Below are 16,899 nucleotides of genomic sequence, written 5' to 3'. Positions count from 1 at the left end.
GCCTTATGGGACGTGGTGCCTCAAGCTGAGGGAGCCAGGCGCGTGTTTCTGTACGTCGTGCTGCAAGAAGCTCGTCTACGGCAGCAACGGGAAGAAGGTGATCGCTCGACACGCCTCAGATCCCGGTCACCGAGCTTCAGTTCGACGACATGCCTCAGATCCCGGTCACCGAGCTTCGGTCCGACATGCCTCAGATCCCGGTCACCAAGCTTCGGTTCGAGCGGTTCTTGCTCATACAACAACCTCGCCGGGAGCGACGGCGACAGGTACCACTTCATCTTCAATGGCCGACCGTGTTTGCGAGCAAAAGATCCGAGTGTGCGCGTTTATGGCTGAACACGATCTGTCTTTCACCATGGCTCAGCCACTCGTCGATCTGTGCAAGAAGCTATCAGAAGGTAAAAATGCACTGACAAAGCTGTCCGTTTCCAATCAGCACGCCAGCTATTTAAACACACATGGCCTTGCCCCCGGTATTTAAAAAAAACGGCTGTGTGAAAAGCTTAAAAAAGCAACGTTTTCAATGAATATCGACGAAGCTACTAATCTTAACATGGACAAAATCCTCAATATCCTTGGTCGTTTTTTTGATGATGATCTGGCCAAAGTAACAACACAACACCTAGCCAGCAGGAAAGTAAACATTGCCAACCCTCATTCATAGTTGTTAATAGTTGATAAGAGTTATACTATAACCATTAATAAAATAATTATTAAAAAATCACATGCTATTTGTTTACATCGTAATTTAAAGAGTCGTCTTCAGCAAAGAGACAGTTCCGCCTACCAATGGTATCACATGGCTCAAGCCAACCAACGACTTCTAGCCAATCGGAGGCAGAGTAGTGGGGGCGGGCCTTAAGAAGTTTGAATGAGTGGAATGTCAGCTTGTAGAGACAGACGTTCGCTTTTAGCAGCCCGCTATCTCGCTAACTTTTAGTCTATTAAAATGGAAGCCAAGTTTCTCAAACCTGGCGAAGACACAGCTATATTAGAACGAGGAGTAAGAAATAGATGGCGCTGGGCATGGATAGAGGAGAGGAGTAGTGACGGGAAGCCTTACGGGACGTGGTGCCTCAAGCTGAGGGAGCCGGGGGTTTGTTTCTGTACGTCGTGCTCCAAGAAACTCGTCTACGGTAGTAGCGGGAAGAAGGTGATCGCTCGACACGCCTCAGATCCCGGTCACCGAGCTTCGGTCCGACACGCCTCAGATCCCGGTCACCGAGCTTCGGCTCGACACGCCTCAGATCCCGGTCACCAAGCTTCGGCTCGACATGCCTCAGATCCCGGTCACCAAGCGTCGGTTCTTGCTCATACAACAACCTTGCCGGGAGCGACGGCGACAGGTACCACTTCATCTTCAATGGCCGACCGTGTTTGCGAGCAAAAGATCCGAGTGTGCGCGTTTATGGCTGAACACGATCTGTCTTTCACCATGGCTCAGCCACTCGTCGATCTGTGCAAGAAGCTATCAGAAGGTTAAAAAAAAAATATGCACTGACAAAGCTGTCCGTTTCCAATCAGCACGCCAGCTATTTAAACACACATGGCCTTGCCCCCGGAATTTAAAAAAAAACGGCTGTGTGAAAAGCTTAAAAAAGCAACGTTTTCAATGAATATCGACGAAGCTACTAATCTTAACATGGACAAAATCCTCAATGTCCTTGGTCGTTTTTTTGATGATGATCTGGCCACGGTAACAACACAACACCTAGCCAGCAGGAAAGTAAACATCGCCAACTCGTCAGCCCTCAGCTATCTCTGATGAGCTCAAAGATATCCTGGAGTCCAATGGTCTTGACTGGTCACCAGTATTCTACTTGATGTAGATCTATTGATCTATTGTTATAGTGATAGTGGCTTAATAAGTGATTTAATCAGTTTGTTCTTTTAAAGACATCTAAATATATTATTTTATTTTGTATTGAGTATAAAACAGTATTAATGCATTTTAACATTGAGACATATATTTTGTATTGACTATAAAATAGTATTAATGCATTTAAACATTGAGACAAGAAGCTGTCTTCTGTACCCACTCTCCCAATATCTCATAATATCTGTGACCCCCCTCCCCAAGAAAAAGTTTCAGGCACAGGATTTTCCCACTTTAAGCCCTGCTAATGTCTTCCCTGGCAATGCATCTAGTCTATTTCATTTCATTTCATTGTATATATTCTGCTAATATTTTCTAGACATTTCAATATGATTACTTCAAAAATTCGCCAAATCATTATGTTTTGAGTGTCTCCACAGTTTTGAACAGTGTGTTAACATTGGAAAAATGTGTTGCAAATACATAGTGTTTTGCAGGTGGTGGAGTTTGAATGAGAGAAGAGTTGAATGCATTTTGTGTAAAAAAAGCAATGTAAAAATTAGTCACAGTTTGGTCCACATGGACAGTTTCGCTGACTGTATGAAGAGTTTTGTGACTTCAGTTTTGAACACTGCGACTTAGCAATCGGAAAAAACTGTAAAATATTAAATTATTGTTGAAATTTAAAGGGAAAATGTAGGCTAGTAGCTACCTATGTTAGCATGTTGTCATGTCTAAAAGTGACTAATGGGGACATTATTTGAAATAGTTCCACAACTGAATGAGACCGCTTCACCCGAAGGACCTGAAGCAGACGAAAATACGGATGAAGATATGGATGACGCTGATTCATACGGTACTGTATAGCCCTTATTCATACAGTACTGTATAGCCCTTATTCACAGCTTGTTAACAGGTATAGCTCCTAAATGGTAAATGGACTGCACTTATATAGCGCCTTATTCCAAAGCGCTTTACAATGGCCTCTCATTCACCCATTCACACACACATTCACACACCAATGGCGGCAAGCTACCATGCAAGGCGCCGGCCCGCTCATTGGGAGCAATTTGGGGTTCAGTGTCTTGCCCAAGGACTTGCGATCATTAGACGCCGACTCTACCTCCTGCGCCACAGCCGCCCACAGCTCCCGTATCTGCTTACTGTTCAAAAATGTTGTACGCTACTAAAGCTTATCCTCTCTTTGTACAACAACTACAGTGCGATACATGTGCAGGTCTAGGTTGAGATAACATGTTCACATGAGTCCTAGAACTACTGTTAGGAGGGGAAGGGAACTTTTGAGAAATAAATGAGAAATATACTCGTACTGACAATATACTCATACTGACAACTTTTCCCCCTCTCTTTCTCTCTGACCCCCACATCCCCTCTTTCTATCGCTCGACATCTCCCCTACACACCTTCTTTTCATATGTAAAACAATGTCCCCATCCCAAGCCAAAGACTACGCAGTAGCTGTTGATAGAGGATCGAACACCAATTACTTTTATGCAATTTGTTATTACATAGAAATATGTGTGTTATTAACATATATCAACATGTCATTGATTATATGAATAATGGAAACAGATTACTTGGACGTCATATCAACAGAATTAGCCACAGCGGTGTTCCAAAGTCCATATTGGAAGGCGAGACTTGAGAAGCTTTCCCCTGTTCCTAGGAACCCGTGTAAGGAACCTGTGTAAGAAACAACAAAATAGTGTCATTTTCAGGATGTTATTCTAATACATTTAATTATTTCTCCCCACAGATGATGAACGCCAGCGGATGTGGAAGGTGCTCCACGAGGCTTTTGTTAAAAACAGGAAGCAACAGAATAAGCCACGTGGCTCTGCAAGAGGCAGAACTGAAGAGTGGGAGTACGAGGGTCTGATGAGTTTCCTGCAGCCCAGAAGGTTAGTATGTTTTTTCGGTCGATTATTCCTCCCCTTTAATAATACCGATTGGTATTGTATTTTATATCGTTGGAAAGCCTGATTAGTCACCTTTACAACGAGCTACAACTTGTAAGGATCATCCATTCATGGAATGAGCAACACAGCTGGGACCCTAACCCTATTGTAATGGAATTATTGGAGTAGTCTAAATACGAAATAGAAAAAGGTAGCCTGGTTTCTCCAAATGCATAGTAATGCATATTTTGCAAAAGGAGAACAGTTTGTCATGACAGACAGACAGACAGACAGACAGACAGACACAAAGGTGGAAAAGGAACACAGAGGTCATGGAATGGCCTGGTCGGCTTTGGAGTGTTTGGCCTGGGGGAAACACAGACCCAGAAGTGCTTTTGATTGCTCTGTCTGGTCTAGGAGAAAAGAGAGCAATCAGTTCTTTGTGATCATTTAAATGTGTTTGTTGTCTAGCCAATGTCAAGTTTCTACCAGAGAAAATAGTTTTTCATTGTCTATCAGGTTGGGGTCGTTAAGTGTGTTAATTCTGCCTAGACAGTCTGACTGATAGTCACAAAGAGTTTGTTTACCAGACGAATAAATTCCTCAACACTATGTACTCTTAATTATTGCAGCTCAAGAAGCACACTGCATCCTGGGGAGGATCGAGAGGAGGAGGAGCCTGGAGGAGGAGAGGAGCTCAAGGACGAGGAGGAGGAGGAGCCTGGAGCATCAGGACTGAGCTCAAGATGTGATACCCCACCCTCCCCTCTACAGAGTGAGGAAACCCAAATGTCCTCCACCCCCTCCCCCCAACCCCGAGTGCAAGCTCTGGCAACGGAGTCACCCGCACCACCCCGAAGACCAACACAGGCGAGGAGAAGGGCGTCCATTTGTCCTCCGGTAGTACAACAGCTACTAGACGCTGTCTTACACCCCACAACCGCCAACATTGATCCTGCCCACGTTCCCTCAACAAATGAGGCAATGTGTTTTTATCTCATGAGCTTTTTGCCCAGACTAAACAGACTTACTTATCAAAATCAGGCCACATTCCAATTGGAAATGCAAACCGTATTAAGAAATATAGAGATTCAGCAGGAGAGAGGACGCTGGACGCTCCACCTGGAGACAGACAACGAGGAGCCCAACCTCCCTTTCTCCAAGACCTCAACGACCCCAAGCTAGAACAATATCAACCGTTTCAATAAGAACTTTGTCTCTTCTGTGGTTATCAGAGAAAAGCCCACCCCCCCCCCAGCTGATATTTGTTTCAATTTATGTTTAAAGTTGTAAAAAGTTGCATATATATTTTCATATTTTATTTTTGGTTACATTTTCGAAATAGGTATAGAATTTTTTTTTGTGTTCATTTAGTTTTCATTAAAAACACTTGTTACCTTTATTTATTATGGCATTTCTCATTTCATGACCTGTGAAAATAGTGAAATCGTTATAATTACCTGTGTAACAGAAAGCCGCTGTTTTGGTTCAATGGAAGAACGGTAATTTATTGTCTGCCTGGTAAGGTCGGGTCCAACTATGAAAAGATGATCCATTGATCGAGGCTCATTCTGAAGTACTGCATGTGTCTTCCTTGATCTAGACAGTTCAGCTACAAGATGGTGGAAAGCTTCATGTTTTCTCCTCTGATTTATTGGGTGAATCCACATTGTTCAAGGTTGCCTCTGGGCGTTTTCGAGCAACAGATAAAGCGCTATGGCTCTTCTTCTGTCAACTCACCCTAAAAAACAATGACAATAAAACAATAAATTACTTAACTACGTTACTTTTATTTAGGAAATGTGATTAAACAAGTGGTGTAATCTAAACTATTTAAAGTTACGTTACATAAGAAATAAATAGATAATACGTTGTCCTACACAGTATTTTCTTCATGACCTACATGCAGTTTTATAATTAAACAAATGACGGAGAAGCCTACTTACCCATTAGTAACATCTTGAAGTTGATCTCGTTGACGATATTGTGGAAAAACAAACTTGCAGCACTTCTGATTCACCACAGACTGATGTAATGTCCCCATTGTAATGTAAACTAGATAGTTCTCGATAAGCACACCTCTGAAAACCTGTAGAACAGAAAACCCGCTATTTGAGACGCGCCGCTGAGGTAAGGTAGACGCAGCATACACGCGGCCGGCCGGTGAGTTCGACGTCCCAAAAAGTCCAGCAAATGTTCCGCCACGCACACGCGCCGCTGAGGTAAGGTCCGTGGTGTCATTTAGGCGTAGGTTATTCATGTTGTATTGAAATTAAGTTAATTTCATTTATTTCATTGGGGTGGGGGGGGGGGAGAGGTGTCCACCTTAGGAGTGATTGGCTCAGTGGACAGGAGGGTGGGTTTTGGGCAGGGGTCTAGTAGGAAGTGGACTGGTCAGAACAACATGGAGTGATGAAGGGAGATGCAGTTACTCATTTTACCATAGTGCCCTAGTTAACTTCAAGCTCAGCTCGATAGATATATATATATATATATTTAAAAGAAAATCTAATCTAAAAATAAACATAGACCAACCCCCCTCTATTACACAGCCCCTGTGTCAGCCCCTGAGTGTGTTTAGTGTTTACCTTGGATGTGAGGATGAATGTGAAGTGCTCAGCAGTCTTGGTCCAGGTCTGCTCACTCACATGAAGCCTGCTGGCCAGCTTCAGGTTGTTCAGCTTGATCACCTGGGAGGAAATACAGGAGGCCAACATCAACAACTCATCAACTAATTAAATTAAACAAGCAAGAACGGTCTTAAGCACTGCTCCATTCCCTCCTCACATTGTAAACCAATGCTAATATAATAATAAAATACAAATACAAACATATGAGAACCCTCTACATGCTAAAACAGAGAAGAGAATTCCGTTGACCAGGTCCTGTACTACATTCAGCTGTTGCTTTTTTTTTCAGTGCTTTATAGTGCTTTAAATAGCTACTATAGGATACACAAAACTGAATGCCACAAATTAGAATAGTGACAGGTCTACCATGATGATGAATTTGATTAGGCCTAGGCTCAGTTATAATGGTGATAATACACATTGCAGATCATGAGAAAAATATTTGATCTGCAGCTCAAACTGAAATAATTCAAATAGGTCACAAAAGGAACAGACATGGGCACGTTAATTGATGTACGCACCACTAAGGCGCACGCCATATCATCACCAGGTCCCTGGTTCGATTCTGGGCCATCGACATATCCTGCATGTCATCCCCCCTTCTCTCTCTCTCACCCACCCATCCTTCCTGTCAATCTCTGCTGTGTCTAACTACCCAATAAAACAGAAATGCCCTAACAACATAAAAACCTCAGTCAGACCTTGAGAGTCAGGCTGAAGGTGACTTTGCTCCACAGGTCACGCTCATCTGTCAGCCTCTCCACCTGCCCCTCCAGCCTCCGCCTCTGCATCTCATACAGGTCGTGGTACTCCCCCACCATACTGAGGACACAGGTCATACTGGGGTCATACAGAGGTCATACAGGTCATACTGGGGTCATACAGGCCGTGGTACTCCCCCACCATACTGGGGACACAAGTCATACTGGGGTCATACAGGGGTCATACTGGGGTCATACCGGGGTCATACAGGTCATGGTACTCCCCCACCATACTGAGAACACAGGTCATACTTGGGTCCTACAGGTCCTACAGGGGTCATACAGGTCATACTGGGGTCATACAAGTCATACAGGGGTCATACTGGGGTCATACCGGGGTCATACAGGTCATGGTACTCCCCCACCATACTGAGAACACAGGTCATACTTGGGTCATACAGGTCCTACAGGGGTCATACTGGTCATACTGGGGTCATACTGGTCATACTGGGGTCATACAGGTCATACAGGTTATGTTTTGTCTCCTAACCCTTGATTATATTTGACCTGTAGCTGTATGTTTGATCTCCTCTGAAAAACCACACGTGCAAATTCTGCACTTGTGGAAACGCTTCGTCAATCTCAGTGTGTGGGTCCATGTGGCCAACAGTAGCCACAGTACGATGGCCAGTCAGCGACTTACTCAGAGTTCAGTTGAGACTGCTCCAGAGCCTTGGCCAGCTCCACCTGCGCCCCCTCAGCCTGCTGGGACACGTACTCGTCCTGCTCTCTCATCTCACTCAGCTCTCTGATGTGCATGAACACAGACAAACAGAACGACAGACAGACAGCGAGACAGACAAACAGAACGATAGACGGACAGACAGACAGATGGACAGACAGACAGAAAGAGAGACAATCAATGATAGACGGACGGACGGACAGTCACACACAAATAGAAACACACAAAGTGAGCGGGTTCATAGTGTCATTTAATTTAAAAATGTAATGAAATAAATACTGAAGCCTTACATGGGCTGTGCATGACCGTGGTAAAACATGTGCCCTGGGAACAGCCCTACCCACACACACACACACTACCACTCCCCCGCCACACACACACACACACACACTCCCTCGCCACTCACACACACACACACACACACACCCCCCCGCCACACACACACACACACACACACACATATATACACACACACACACACACACACACACACACTCCTCCCCCACACACACACATGTGTGCTCTCTCACGTGCTGAGCTGGGTGATGGAGCTCTTGAAGCAGATGGTCTCCTCAGTGAGTCTGCGGTCCAGGGCTCTCTGGGCCAGCGTCTCTGTGTGGAGACCCTTCAGCCATCTGGGGATGCGGTCCAACAGGGCCGCGTACGTCCGTCTGGAGCACAGGAGCAGACAGACTCACAGACACACAGGAGCAGATAGGAGTTTCAAAACCTAATATTGTACTGGTATGGGATGGGAGGAATCCATTGAAGTGTACCATACCAGTATGACAGAACAATGAAGTTACTACTCCCAAGCACAGACACGCACGCACGCACGCACTCACGCATGCACACACACACACACACACACACACACACACACACACACACACCAGGGTTTCCGTTAACCGGTAATTCCCGGACTTTGTCCGGTAAAAGTTGTTGAAGTCCGACAAATTGAAAACTCGTCGGACATAAATGTCCGGTGAAAATAATTCCCTCTAAGCACAATTTGAATACAATTCGCTAAAGTTCACATTCTGATTCCTTCTATTTTAAAAAAGACGAATATATAGGCTATGTATTTATTTTATTATGATATGATTTGACACCGGCATGATGATGACTCCTAATGTGTAGGCTGCCTATGCGAAACAGCGGTTGTTTCCGGTGTGCGCTATAACTCGTGCACAATCGAGTCGAGGCAGAGAGGAGGATAGCGATGTTTCTCTCTGTGATAGTGTGATTATGCAAGCCTTTTCTGAAAGGGATGAGAACCCGATTGTTTCAGCTTCTCCCAGGGAGAAAGTTACCATCCTCCCCGAGTCCTACCATACCATCCGCTGACAGCCTATCTCTGCCTGTAACCGGCGAGCGATTGCGTGTCGCTCAAGTAGCTGATCAGTCATTAAACAAATGTTTTTTACATGCAGCTAGTGAGGAATCTGAAATAGGGGGCAACGTAGTTTATTTCCTTAACGATGGGATATTAATGCGTAAATGGTCTCCTCCTAATGCAAATGGTTGTGAGTGGAATACTGTAAAACAAGTGGTTGTGCCTGTGGGTTATAGACAACAGGTGTTATCTCTGTAGCACATGAGAGCCAGTGGTCAGGACATTTAGGTATAACTAAAACTTATCAGCTGATATTGAAACATTTCTTTTGGCCCGGACTGAAGGCGGATGTTGCCAAGCACTGCCGCTGTTGCCATACTTGTCAGATGGCGGGTAAGCCTAATCAATCCATTCCACCCGCACCATTGCATCCCATTCCTGCTATAGGGGAGCCATTTGAATGTGTAATAATTGATTGTGTTGGACCTTTGCCTAGGACTAAAAGTGGAAGTCAGTATTTGCTTACTATTATGTGCGCTGCTACTCGTTTTCCCGAAGCTGTTCCGTTGCGTAACATATCAGCCAGCTCAGTGGTGAAAGCTTTAACAACGTTTTTTTCCACATTCGGTCTTCCTCTTGTTATACAATCTGACCAGGGCACTAACTTTCAGTCTAAGCTTTTCAAACAAGCCCTAAGAACGTTAGGGGTACGATGTCACGCCAGAAGCCTACATGCTTGCACTGTTCAATAAAATGTTATACATCTAGACATTGTGGTATTTCTTTATATACGTATCCCAGCCTGCCTATTGTTTCTCAATAAACAGTTATGTTCTCCTCATTGACATACTCCCGAGTCCGATTAAGTATGATTTGACAGGCAGCTAAACGAAATGCCTTCCCAACCAGCGAGACCTGGTTATAGAAATGACGTTGTTTTATTGATAAAAAAAAGGGTAAAACTGGAAAGAGAAAATAGAAAACTCACATTAATCCCAAACAATTTAACAAACTTCAGTTAACGTAATGTGGAGTCTGTTCATTGATCGATGCTGTCTGTTCAGTTCCCAGTGAGGCGCCCGTTCAGCGCTGGACATAATGGCATAGCGCGCATGCGAATCATGTTATATTATTATATATTATATAGCTCGCATCTAATCGTATCGGATGAGAAATAGACATTAAATGGCATATATAGGCCGCTACACAACAGTAATCACCGCGACAAACAGCTATATTAGATTTTTTTTTTTTTTATTATTATTATTTTTTTTATATTTTAATATGATGACCGGAATATATCACGTTTGTCCGGTAAATCGAAATCTTCCCGGACACGATGTCCGGCGGCAATTTTTTCTAACGGAAACCCTGACACACACACACACTCCACTCCACAGACTGTACAGACCTGTCCATGCTTGTATATGACTGTACACAGAATAGTGTGCTGACCTGAGCTTGGCCAGGAGCTGTCCTCTCTCAGCACACTCCACACTGACCTGGCGGACCAGCTCGTGGAACACGACGTTACAGATGTTCTGCTCCACACGCACCAGCTCCAACAGACCTTGCATCTGGGGGAGGGCACACATTTTACTTTTTTTTGTTGTTGTTATTTTTTCTGGGGCAGTGGGGCAGTCCCAATCATATTTTTCATTTTATTAGACAGATACAGTGTGTACACTGTAGACCACGGTACTAGACCACTGGACCACCCCAGGCCACCACATTTGACATTTCAATCATTTAGCAGACACTTTTATCTAAAGCGATTTACAATTAGAGATTACAGGGACTCCAACTCACTATCCCCTACGCCACCAGTTTACGTAAAGTGTATTTAGTGGACAAAATCCCCAGAGACTGAGATTAGATGTTCAAGATAACTTGAAGTTAAAGGTGTGTTGTGTATGTTTAAATACATAGCATTTTCCTTGTGGGGCACTACAAAAAAACATTCAACCAAGTAGGAAAACTCTAAAATAAGATTAGAAAAATACAAAAACAAAGAAAAAAGTAGGCTACCCCACCTTAAAACACACACTTAAAAAGGGTAGAGAACGCATCCTTAAATCTACCTGTCTAGTCTAGTACAGCCAAGTCTGGTCCAGGTTAAAATGAAGACATCTTGGGCCGGTTTCACATACAAGGCTTAAGCCTAGTCCTGGACTAAATCACACTATCAATGTAAAATCTCCACCACTTTTTAGTTTGTTTGTTTCTGTGAAACCGGCCTCTTGAATAACAGACTGTACTGCCCTATACCACTCAGAACTCCAACCCAGCTTTTGCCCACCGCTGTTTTGTGTCACATCGTACACATACTGTACATATTTTATTGATAACCACTGCCCTTGCTCTGTACATATCGTACATATCTTACTGTACATATATCTCACCCGTGTCTGTACATAACACACTGTACATATATCTGTCCACACTTTCATGGTTTTTGCACTAAGCACTATTGCACCATCTGGCTAGATGCCGAATGCGTTCCGTTGATGCGTTCCGTTGATGCATTCCGTTGTCTCTGTACTGCTCTGCCAATGACAGTTAAATCTAACCTGAACCTGACTGTGTACTGTGCTGTATGTTACTGCTTGTTGGGGTTGTGTACCTGTGAGAGTTCACTCAGTTCTCTGTCCTCCGTGGTGTTGTTGACTCCTGCCTTGTCCAGCATCTCATCCATCACCTTCATCAGCTGCACGGCCTCCTGCCGGCCGCTAGGCCTCCTAGTTACACACACACACACACACGCACACACACACACCAGGTTACACACACACACACACACACACACACACACTCACACACACACACACACACACACACACACACTCACACCAGGTTACACACACACCAGGTTACACACACACACCAGGTTACACACACACACACACACACCAGGTTACACACACACACACACACACCAGGTTACACACACACACCAGGTTACACACACACCAGGTTACAAACACACATCAGCCAAAAGCTGCATTTCCATGCGATGAGAAAACATTTTATTTCACACTGGTCTGGTTGAGTACATAAATCCAAACATCTTACATCTTTCTGATTGTAAGTCGCTTTGGAACAAGGAGTCTGCTAAATGCCAAAAATTTAAAATGTAAGCTTGAGAGGAATCTTTGTTTTTTATCATAGGCCTATCCCCAAGCCCAGTTACCAGATACAATAGGGTCCTATTTTATCTATTCGGTATTAAACATTTACTTATCCAGGTTAGTCTAATTGAGATCAAATCAAATAGTGTTTTAAGAGAGATGGGTCCTGCAGTATTGGTTTAGTGATCTGCTTCTAGACCCGTGCTGACATGAGAGTTACCCTGTTCACTCACATGGATGGAAAGACTTTCAGCATCTTCTCATCATCCTCCAGCAGGACGGAGGATTTACTGAAAATGGAGAGGTAAACCAAATTGAGAAGTGCACACTTTTTTTTATAAGTCTCGCAAGATTTATCAAAATAAGCCTGGATTTTCCTTTAACAACGTTGATGGAATGCCCTCCTAGTGTCATTAAAGAGAGGGAAATACAGTACAAAGTATAGAATCAACTGTTGTCCCATCTAGGAACACTGGAAATCAGTGCTAGTGAAAGTGTTTATTGTGAAATGCAACTGACATTATTTTATTTTTTTTCATTGTGTCAATGTTTTAATTGCATCTGTTCCTATTAAAATAAACATATATCATATAATAATATAACATATAAATAAACAATAACATAAACAACTTCACTGACTCGTCATAGCACTCCAGTCCCTGCACCCCTCTGGTCTTCACTATGTGGTATTCCTCTGGGATCAGACTCTCCATAAGGCTTGTGTCCTGAGGAGAGAGACCAACAACAGTAACATATCCTGCATGTCATCCCCCCTCTCTCTCACCCATCCTTCCTGTCAATCTCTACTGTCTGTATCTCAATAAAGCAGAAATGTCCTAAAAACATATTTTAAAAAGAAAATAATTCTGTGTGTGGCTCTCTCTGATCTCTGATCTCTGTGCCTACCTTCTGAATGCCCTGCGTGTGGCCCACCCTGCCTACCTTCTGAATGCCCTGTGTGTGGGGGGCGCCCCTGTCAGGCATGGGCGGCAGGGGGATCCGCTCCCTCTTAGAGACCATGGCATCACACAGAAAAGAGATGTCCCTGTGACAGCACATAAAACACACAAAGCACAGACAAGATAGTCAATATTGTTCTTTAAAAAAACCGATATGCTATCTAATTTTCCCATCCCAATGGCAGGCTTACTACAGGAGACATTCTGTAGACTACATTTGCAATGCCAATCACCAATGAGGATTCTTAATGGACAAACCTGCCAGCTCCAGTCAAAGATGTCGGTTGGTCTATAAAGTACTTGTATTTCTTGCGGCCTACTGGATGATGCCAAACTGCGTCGGTGTGTCGTCTTCCATGGACCTATGGCAGGGAAGGGAACCGTTCAGATAGACAACAATGACATGAGGGAAGTTCTCAAGTGAGAACGAATGTGACAGAAGATTTGACATGACACTCCCATGCCTTGAAGTCTTTAGGGGTCTTGCTTAGACTTGGTGGTCCCAGTCTGTCATGGGGACAGGCGGTTGAGGCGAGGGTGGCGAGGAGCTCTTCTGGGATCAGGTAATTATGTAGTGGGACAAGTTGCATCTTGGATTGGTCCGTCAAAGGCACTCTCTCTTTCAGCTCTGGGAGTTCTACTGCAGAGAACACATACATGCATTCAAAAGTACTTCACCCATGTGTTATAAACAAGTAGTGGTTTACGGTTCTATAATTGTATAATTGTACATATATACGTATAAAGGATATCACAGTCTCTGAAATTTCAGGTCATAAACTAGTGCATTGAGGGCACAGGCAAGAATGGGATATATGAGCCAACATCCAGCAAATTATCCCGTTATCTCGAGATAATTACAGATCACCATGGCCTTTTAGGGCTTCCGTAACTACCATGTGTGGGCTAATCAATGCAAATCATTCATTGGGATACTATTAAATAATCAATGTTGATTAATTAGGCCTAACTGAAGTGTAATGTTTAGGGTGCCCTGAGACAGGTACACCTACCTGCTCTAGTGTCCACACCTGCGGGTGATGACAGAGGCTTTGACGGAGACCTGCTGCGGCCCTCCAGTTTGGGTAACGCTGGGGGTGACGGACTCAGCTTCAGAGACGCGTTCATCCTCCTGGTCTAAACTAACTAACTCGCTCATTTGATGACATGGAAAACACTGTTTAGCGGCAATATTGTCAAGTGACAATAACCTCCGTTAAACTCAGTGTTGACTCAATTCAGAGATCGCGGTAATTTGAACATGTTGACAGCCAAATGAAGCCAACTTTGCTAACGACATCAAAGTGTGTCGTATTGCAACTATTCCTAAAGAGAAATAATGTCGCGATATGTCGCTAAACGCATCACAAATATGAACAGCCTCGATCGTCACGTTGAGCCGTTTCCTTTTGTTTACTTCCTCATATTACTATGTTGTTACTATGGACGTTGCTATGGACGCCACGATGGGTTTCCCGTATCCATGGAAAGTGGAATCTGCGCATGTCTTTAAAACCTGCAATGAATTACGCTGTAACCATTGAGTAGACGCTTTTATCCAAAGCGATTTACAATTACAGATTACAGGGACAGTCTCCCTGGAGTAATTTAGTGCTAAATGCCTTCAAGGGCACACTAGTGGTGGTGTTCACAGGTGGGATTTGAACCCATGACCTTCTGTTCACCAGTCCAATTCCACCAGGACACCACATCTGAGTTGAAGAAGTTTAAAATATGAAAAAGTAGATTTTAAATGTCACCACTCAGAGCCAATGGCTACAGAAACTAACAGGATTTCAGACAAATTTGAGTACAGCTTAAAACGGTATAAAAAACATGTTTTCAAGCAAGTCAAGCTACACAAGTCTGGGCACTTAAAAGTTGATTGGAAGTTAATAGGTTAAGTGGTTTAGGCTGTACACGGGGTAGTACAGTAGGCATGACTAGGATTTCATGAAAACTTGCGTAAAGGTGAAATGGTAAATGGACTGCACTTATATAGCGCCTTTTTTGCTGCTCCAAAGTGCTTTACAACGGCCTCTCATTCACCCATTCACAAACACATTCACACACCAATGGCGGCAAGCTGCCATGCAAGGCGCTGGCACGCTCTCTGGGAGCAATTTGGGGTTCAGTGTCTTGCCCAAGGGCTCGAACCGCCGATCTGCCAACGTTGTGATCATTAGACGCCGGCTCTACCTCCTGCGCCACAGCCGCCGCTGAAAGGGTAAATACCATCTAAAGAGTCAGTCTACACCGACTGATAGGTAGACTGAGCTTTGGATAAATTCAGTAGAGTGGGTAAAGAGTTGGTTGGTTAAAGACACGTATTTCTTTTTTCTTTTTACTAATACTAATAAGTATGAGCAAGAACAATAGTTTAGTTTAATTAGTTAACACTACTTAAGTATGACAAACAACTGTGGTGTGTTGCCTAGCAACCACACTAATTAGAACACCGATAAGGAAGAACAACAGTTTGACCTGCAAGCCTACTGAGTATAATACATATATACATTCAAACAGTTAATAACAGACTACTGGTTAAAACATGCCAATTGTCCAGTGGTTTAAAGGCAGAGGTAGGGGTGAAATGTTACATGAAATGTTACAGAAATTAGGTTTTCCCTTTCTCCCATTCTACATCAGAATCGAAATTAAAACGATACATAGAAAATGTGTCAAAACTATGTCAAACTGGCCACCATTTTGGGTCTTCACCTTACCGTGAGACAAACGTCACTTAATTTCGATTGACAAAAACCTTACAGTATGAACATGTATATTGTATACATGATGATACATGATATATACATGATATACATGATACATGATGATGATGATACATGATATTGTATACATGATGATACCTGATGATCCATTATTTAAAATACAACACAAGGTAGTGAGTCTGTGATATGAAGTCCAAGGAAACAAATGCAGATATAACATTACCGGAATTAGAATCCCTCTCCTCTTTTCCATTCTCTCTTTGTTAACCCTCCTATCAAAAGCCAGAGGTATAACTACTATTCGCAGCAAACGGGATTTCTCCAATTCAATCAAGGGGACTGGCAAGAGGAACAAAATAAATACTTCTTTCGATTTCCACCAATTTCTTTGTCTTTTTTTTTATGTCTGCTTTTTTTAAAGCCGGAATTAATACAAGGGCACTGCTTGCCGCTGATATTTTATTGTCTTTGATGAAAAGAGAGAGAGAGAGCGAGGGGGGGGGGAAGAGAGGAGAGGGAGCAGATATGAGTTTCCCTTCTGAAAATGCCACCACGGTTGTGTGCCTGGGTTAGTTAGTCATCCTGAGCTATAATAGATCCCCTCTACGCCTGCTGCGCCTCCCTGCTCCTGTGGGACCGCCGTCTACTTGAGGACTTTGTGGTAAGGGTAGAGGGTGAGTGAGGAGGTGAACGCGCGGATGTCGGTGATGAGGGTGATGTCGTCGGGCAGCGCGGGCGAGGCCGGGAGGAAGGTGAGCCTGGAGACTTCGCCGTAGGAGGAGGAGGTCTTGGGGGCCGGACCACCGTCCACGCCGTCTCCCTCTGAGGGTCCCTCCGATGGAGGGTCCTTCTCCTCCTCTCCGAAGCCGACCACCTGACACAGAGGGGGACGGGTGAGCTCTGAGATCACACACACTCTCTCTTTCTGTGCTTCTC

The 16,899-nt window shown here is 43.9% G+C and overlaps 2 protein-coding genes across 2 annotated transcripts in view; both read right to left on the bottom strand.

Annotated features, from left to right (window-relative positions):
* The window catches only part of axdnd1 (axonemal dynein light chain domain containing 1), a gene marked incomplete at both ends in the record, with an annotated part of 28,531 nt that extends 14,172 nt beyond the window's left edge, over positions 1-14,359 (bottom strand). Inside the window, 12 exons of the mRNA XM_080529485.1 lie at positions 6,324-6,425; positions 7,067-7,187; positions 7,770-7,874; positions 8,339-8,479; positions 10,600-10,721; positions 11,768-11,882; positions 12,506-12,562; positions 12,912-12,997; positions 13,215-13,317; positions 13,490-13,593; positions 13,696-13,871; positions 14,245-14,359. Coding sequence (XP_080385611.1) covers positions 6,324-6,425; positions 7,067-7,187; positions 7,770-7,874; positions 8,339-8,479; positions 10,600-10,721; positions 11,768-11,882; positions 12,506-12,562; positions 12,912-12,997; positions 13,215-13,317; positions 13,490-13,593; positions 13,696-13,871; positions 14,245-14,359 — 1,347 coding nt within the window. The remainder of the gene's footprint in view (positions 1-6,323; positions 6,426-7,066; positions 7,188-7,769; positions 7,875-8,338; positions 8,480-10,599; positions 10,722-11,767; positions 11,883-12,505; positions 12,563-12,911; positions 12,998-13,214; positions 13,318-13,489; positions 13,594-13,695; positions 13,872-14,244) is intronic.
* Positions 14,360-15,670: 1,311 nt separating this feature from the next.
* nrd1b (nardilysin b (N-arginine dibasic convertase)) overlaps positions 15,671-16,899 on the bottom strand; it is a 28,882-nt gene continuing 27,653 nt past the window's right edge. The window contains exon 30 of the mRNA XM_080549099.1: positions 15,671-16,837. Coding sequence (XP_080405225.1) covers positions 16,607-16,837 — 231 coding nt within the window. The 3' untranslated portion in view covers positions 15,671-16,606. The remainder of the gene's footprint in view (positions 16,838-16,899) is intronic.

This window comes from Nansenia antarctica, assembly GCF_963989245.1.
Source record: "Nansenia antarctica genome assembly, chromosome: 1".
Classification (NCBI taxonomy): Eukaryota; Metazoa; Chordata; class Actinopteri; order Argentiniformes; family Microstomatidae; genus Nansenia; species Nansenia antarctica.
Note: the sequence above shows the minus strand (reverse complement) of the source record. Positions and strands in the feature narration are given on the sequence as shown.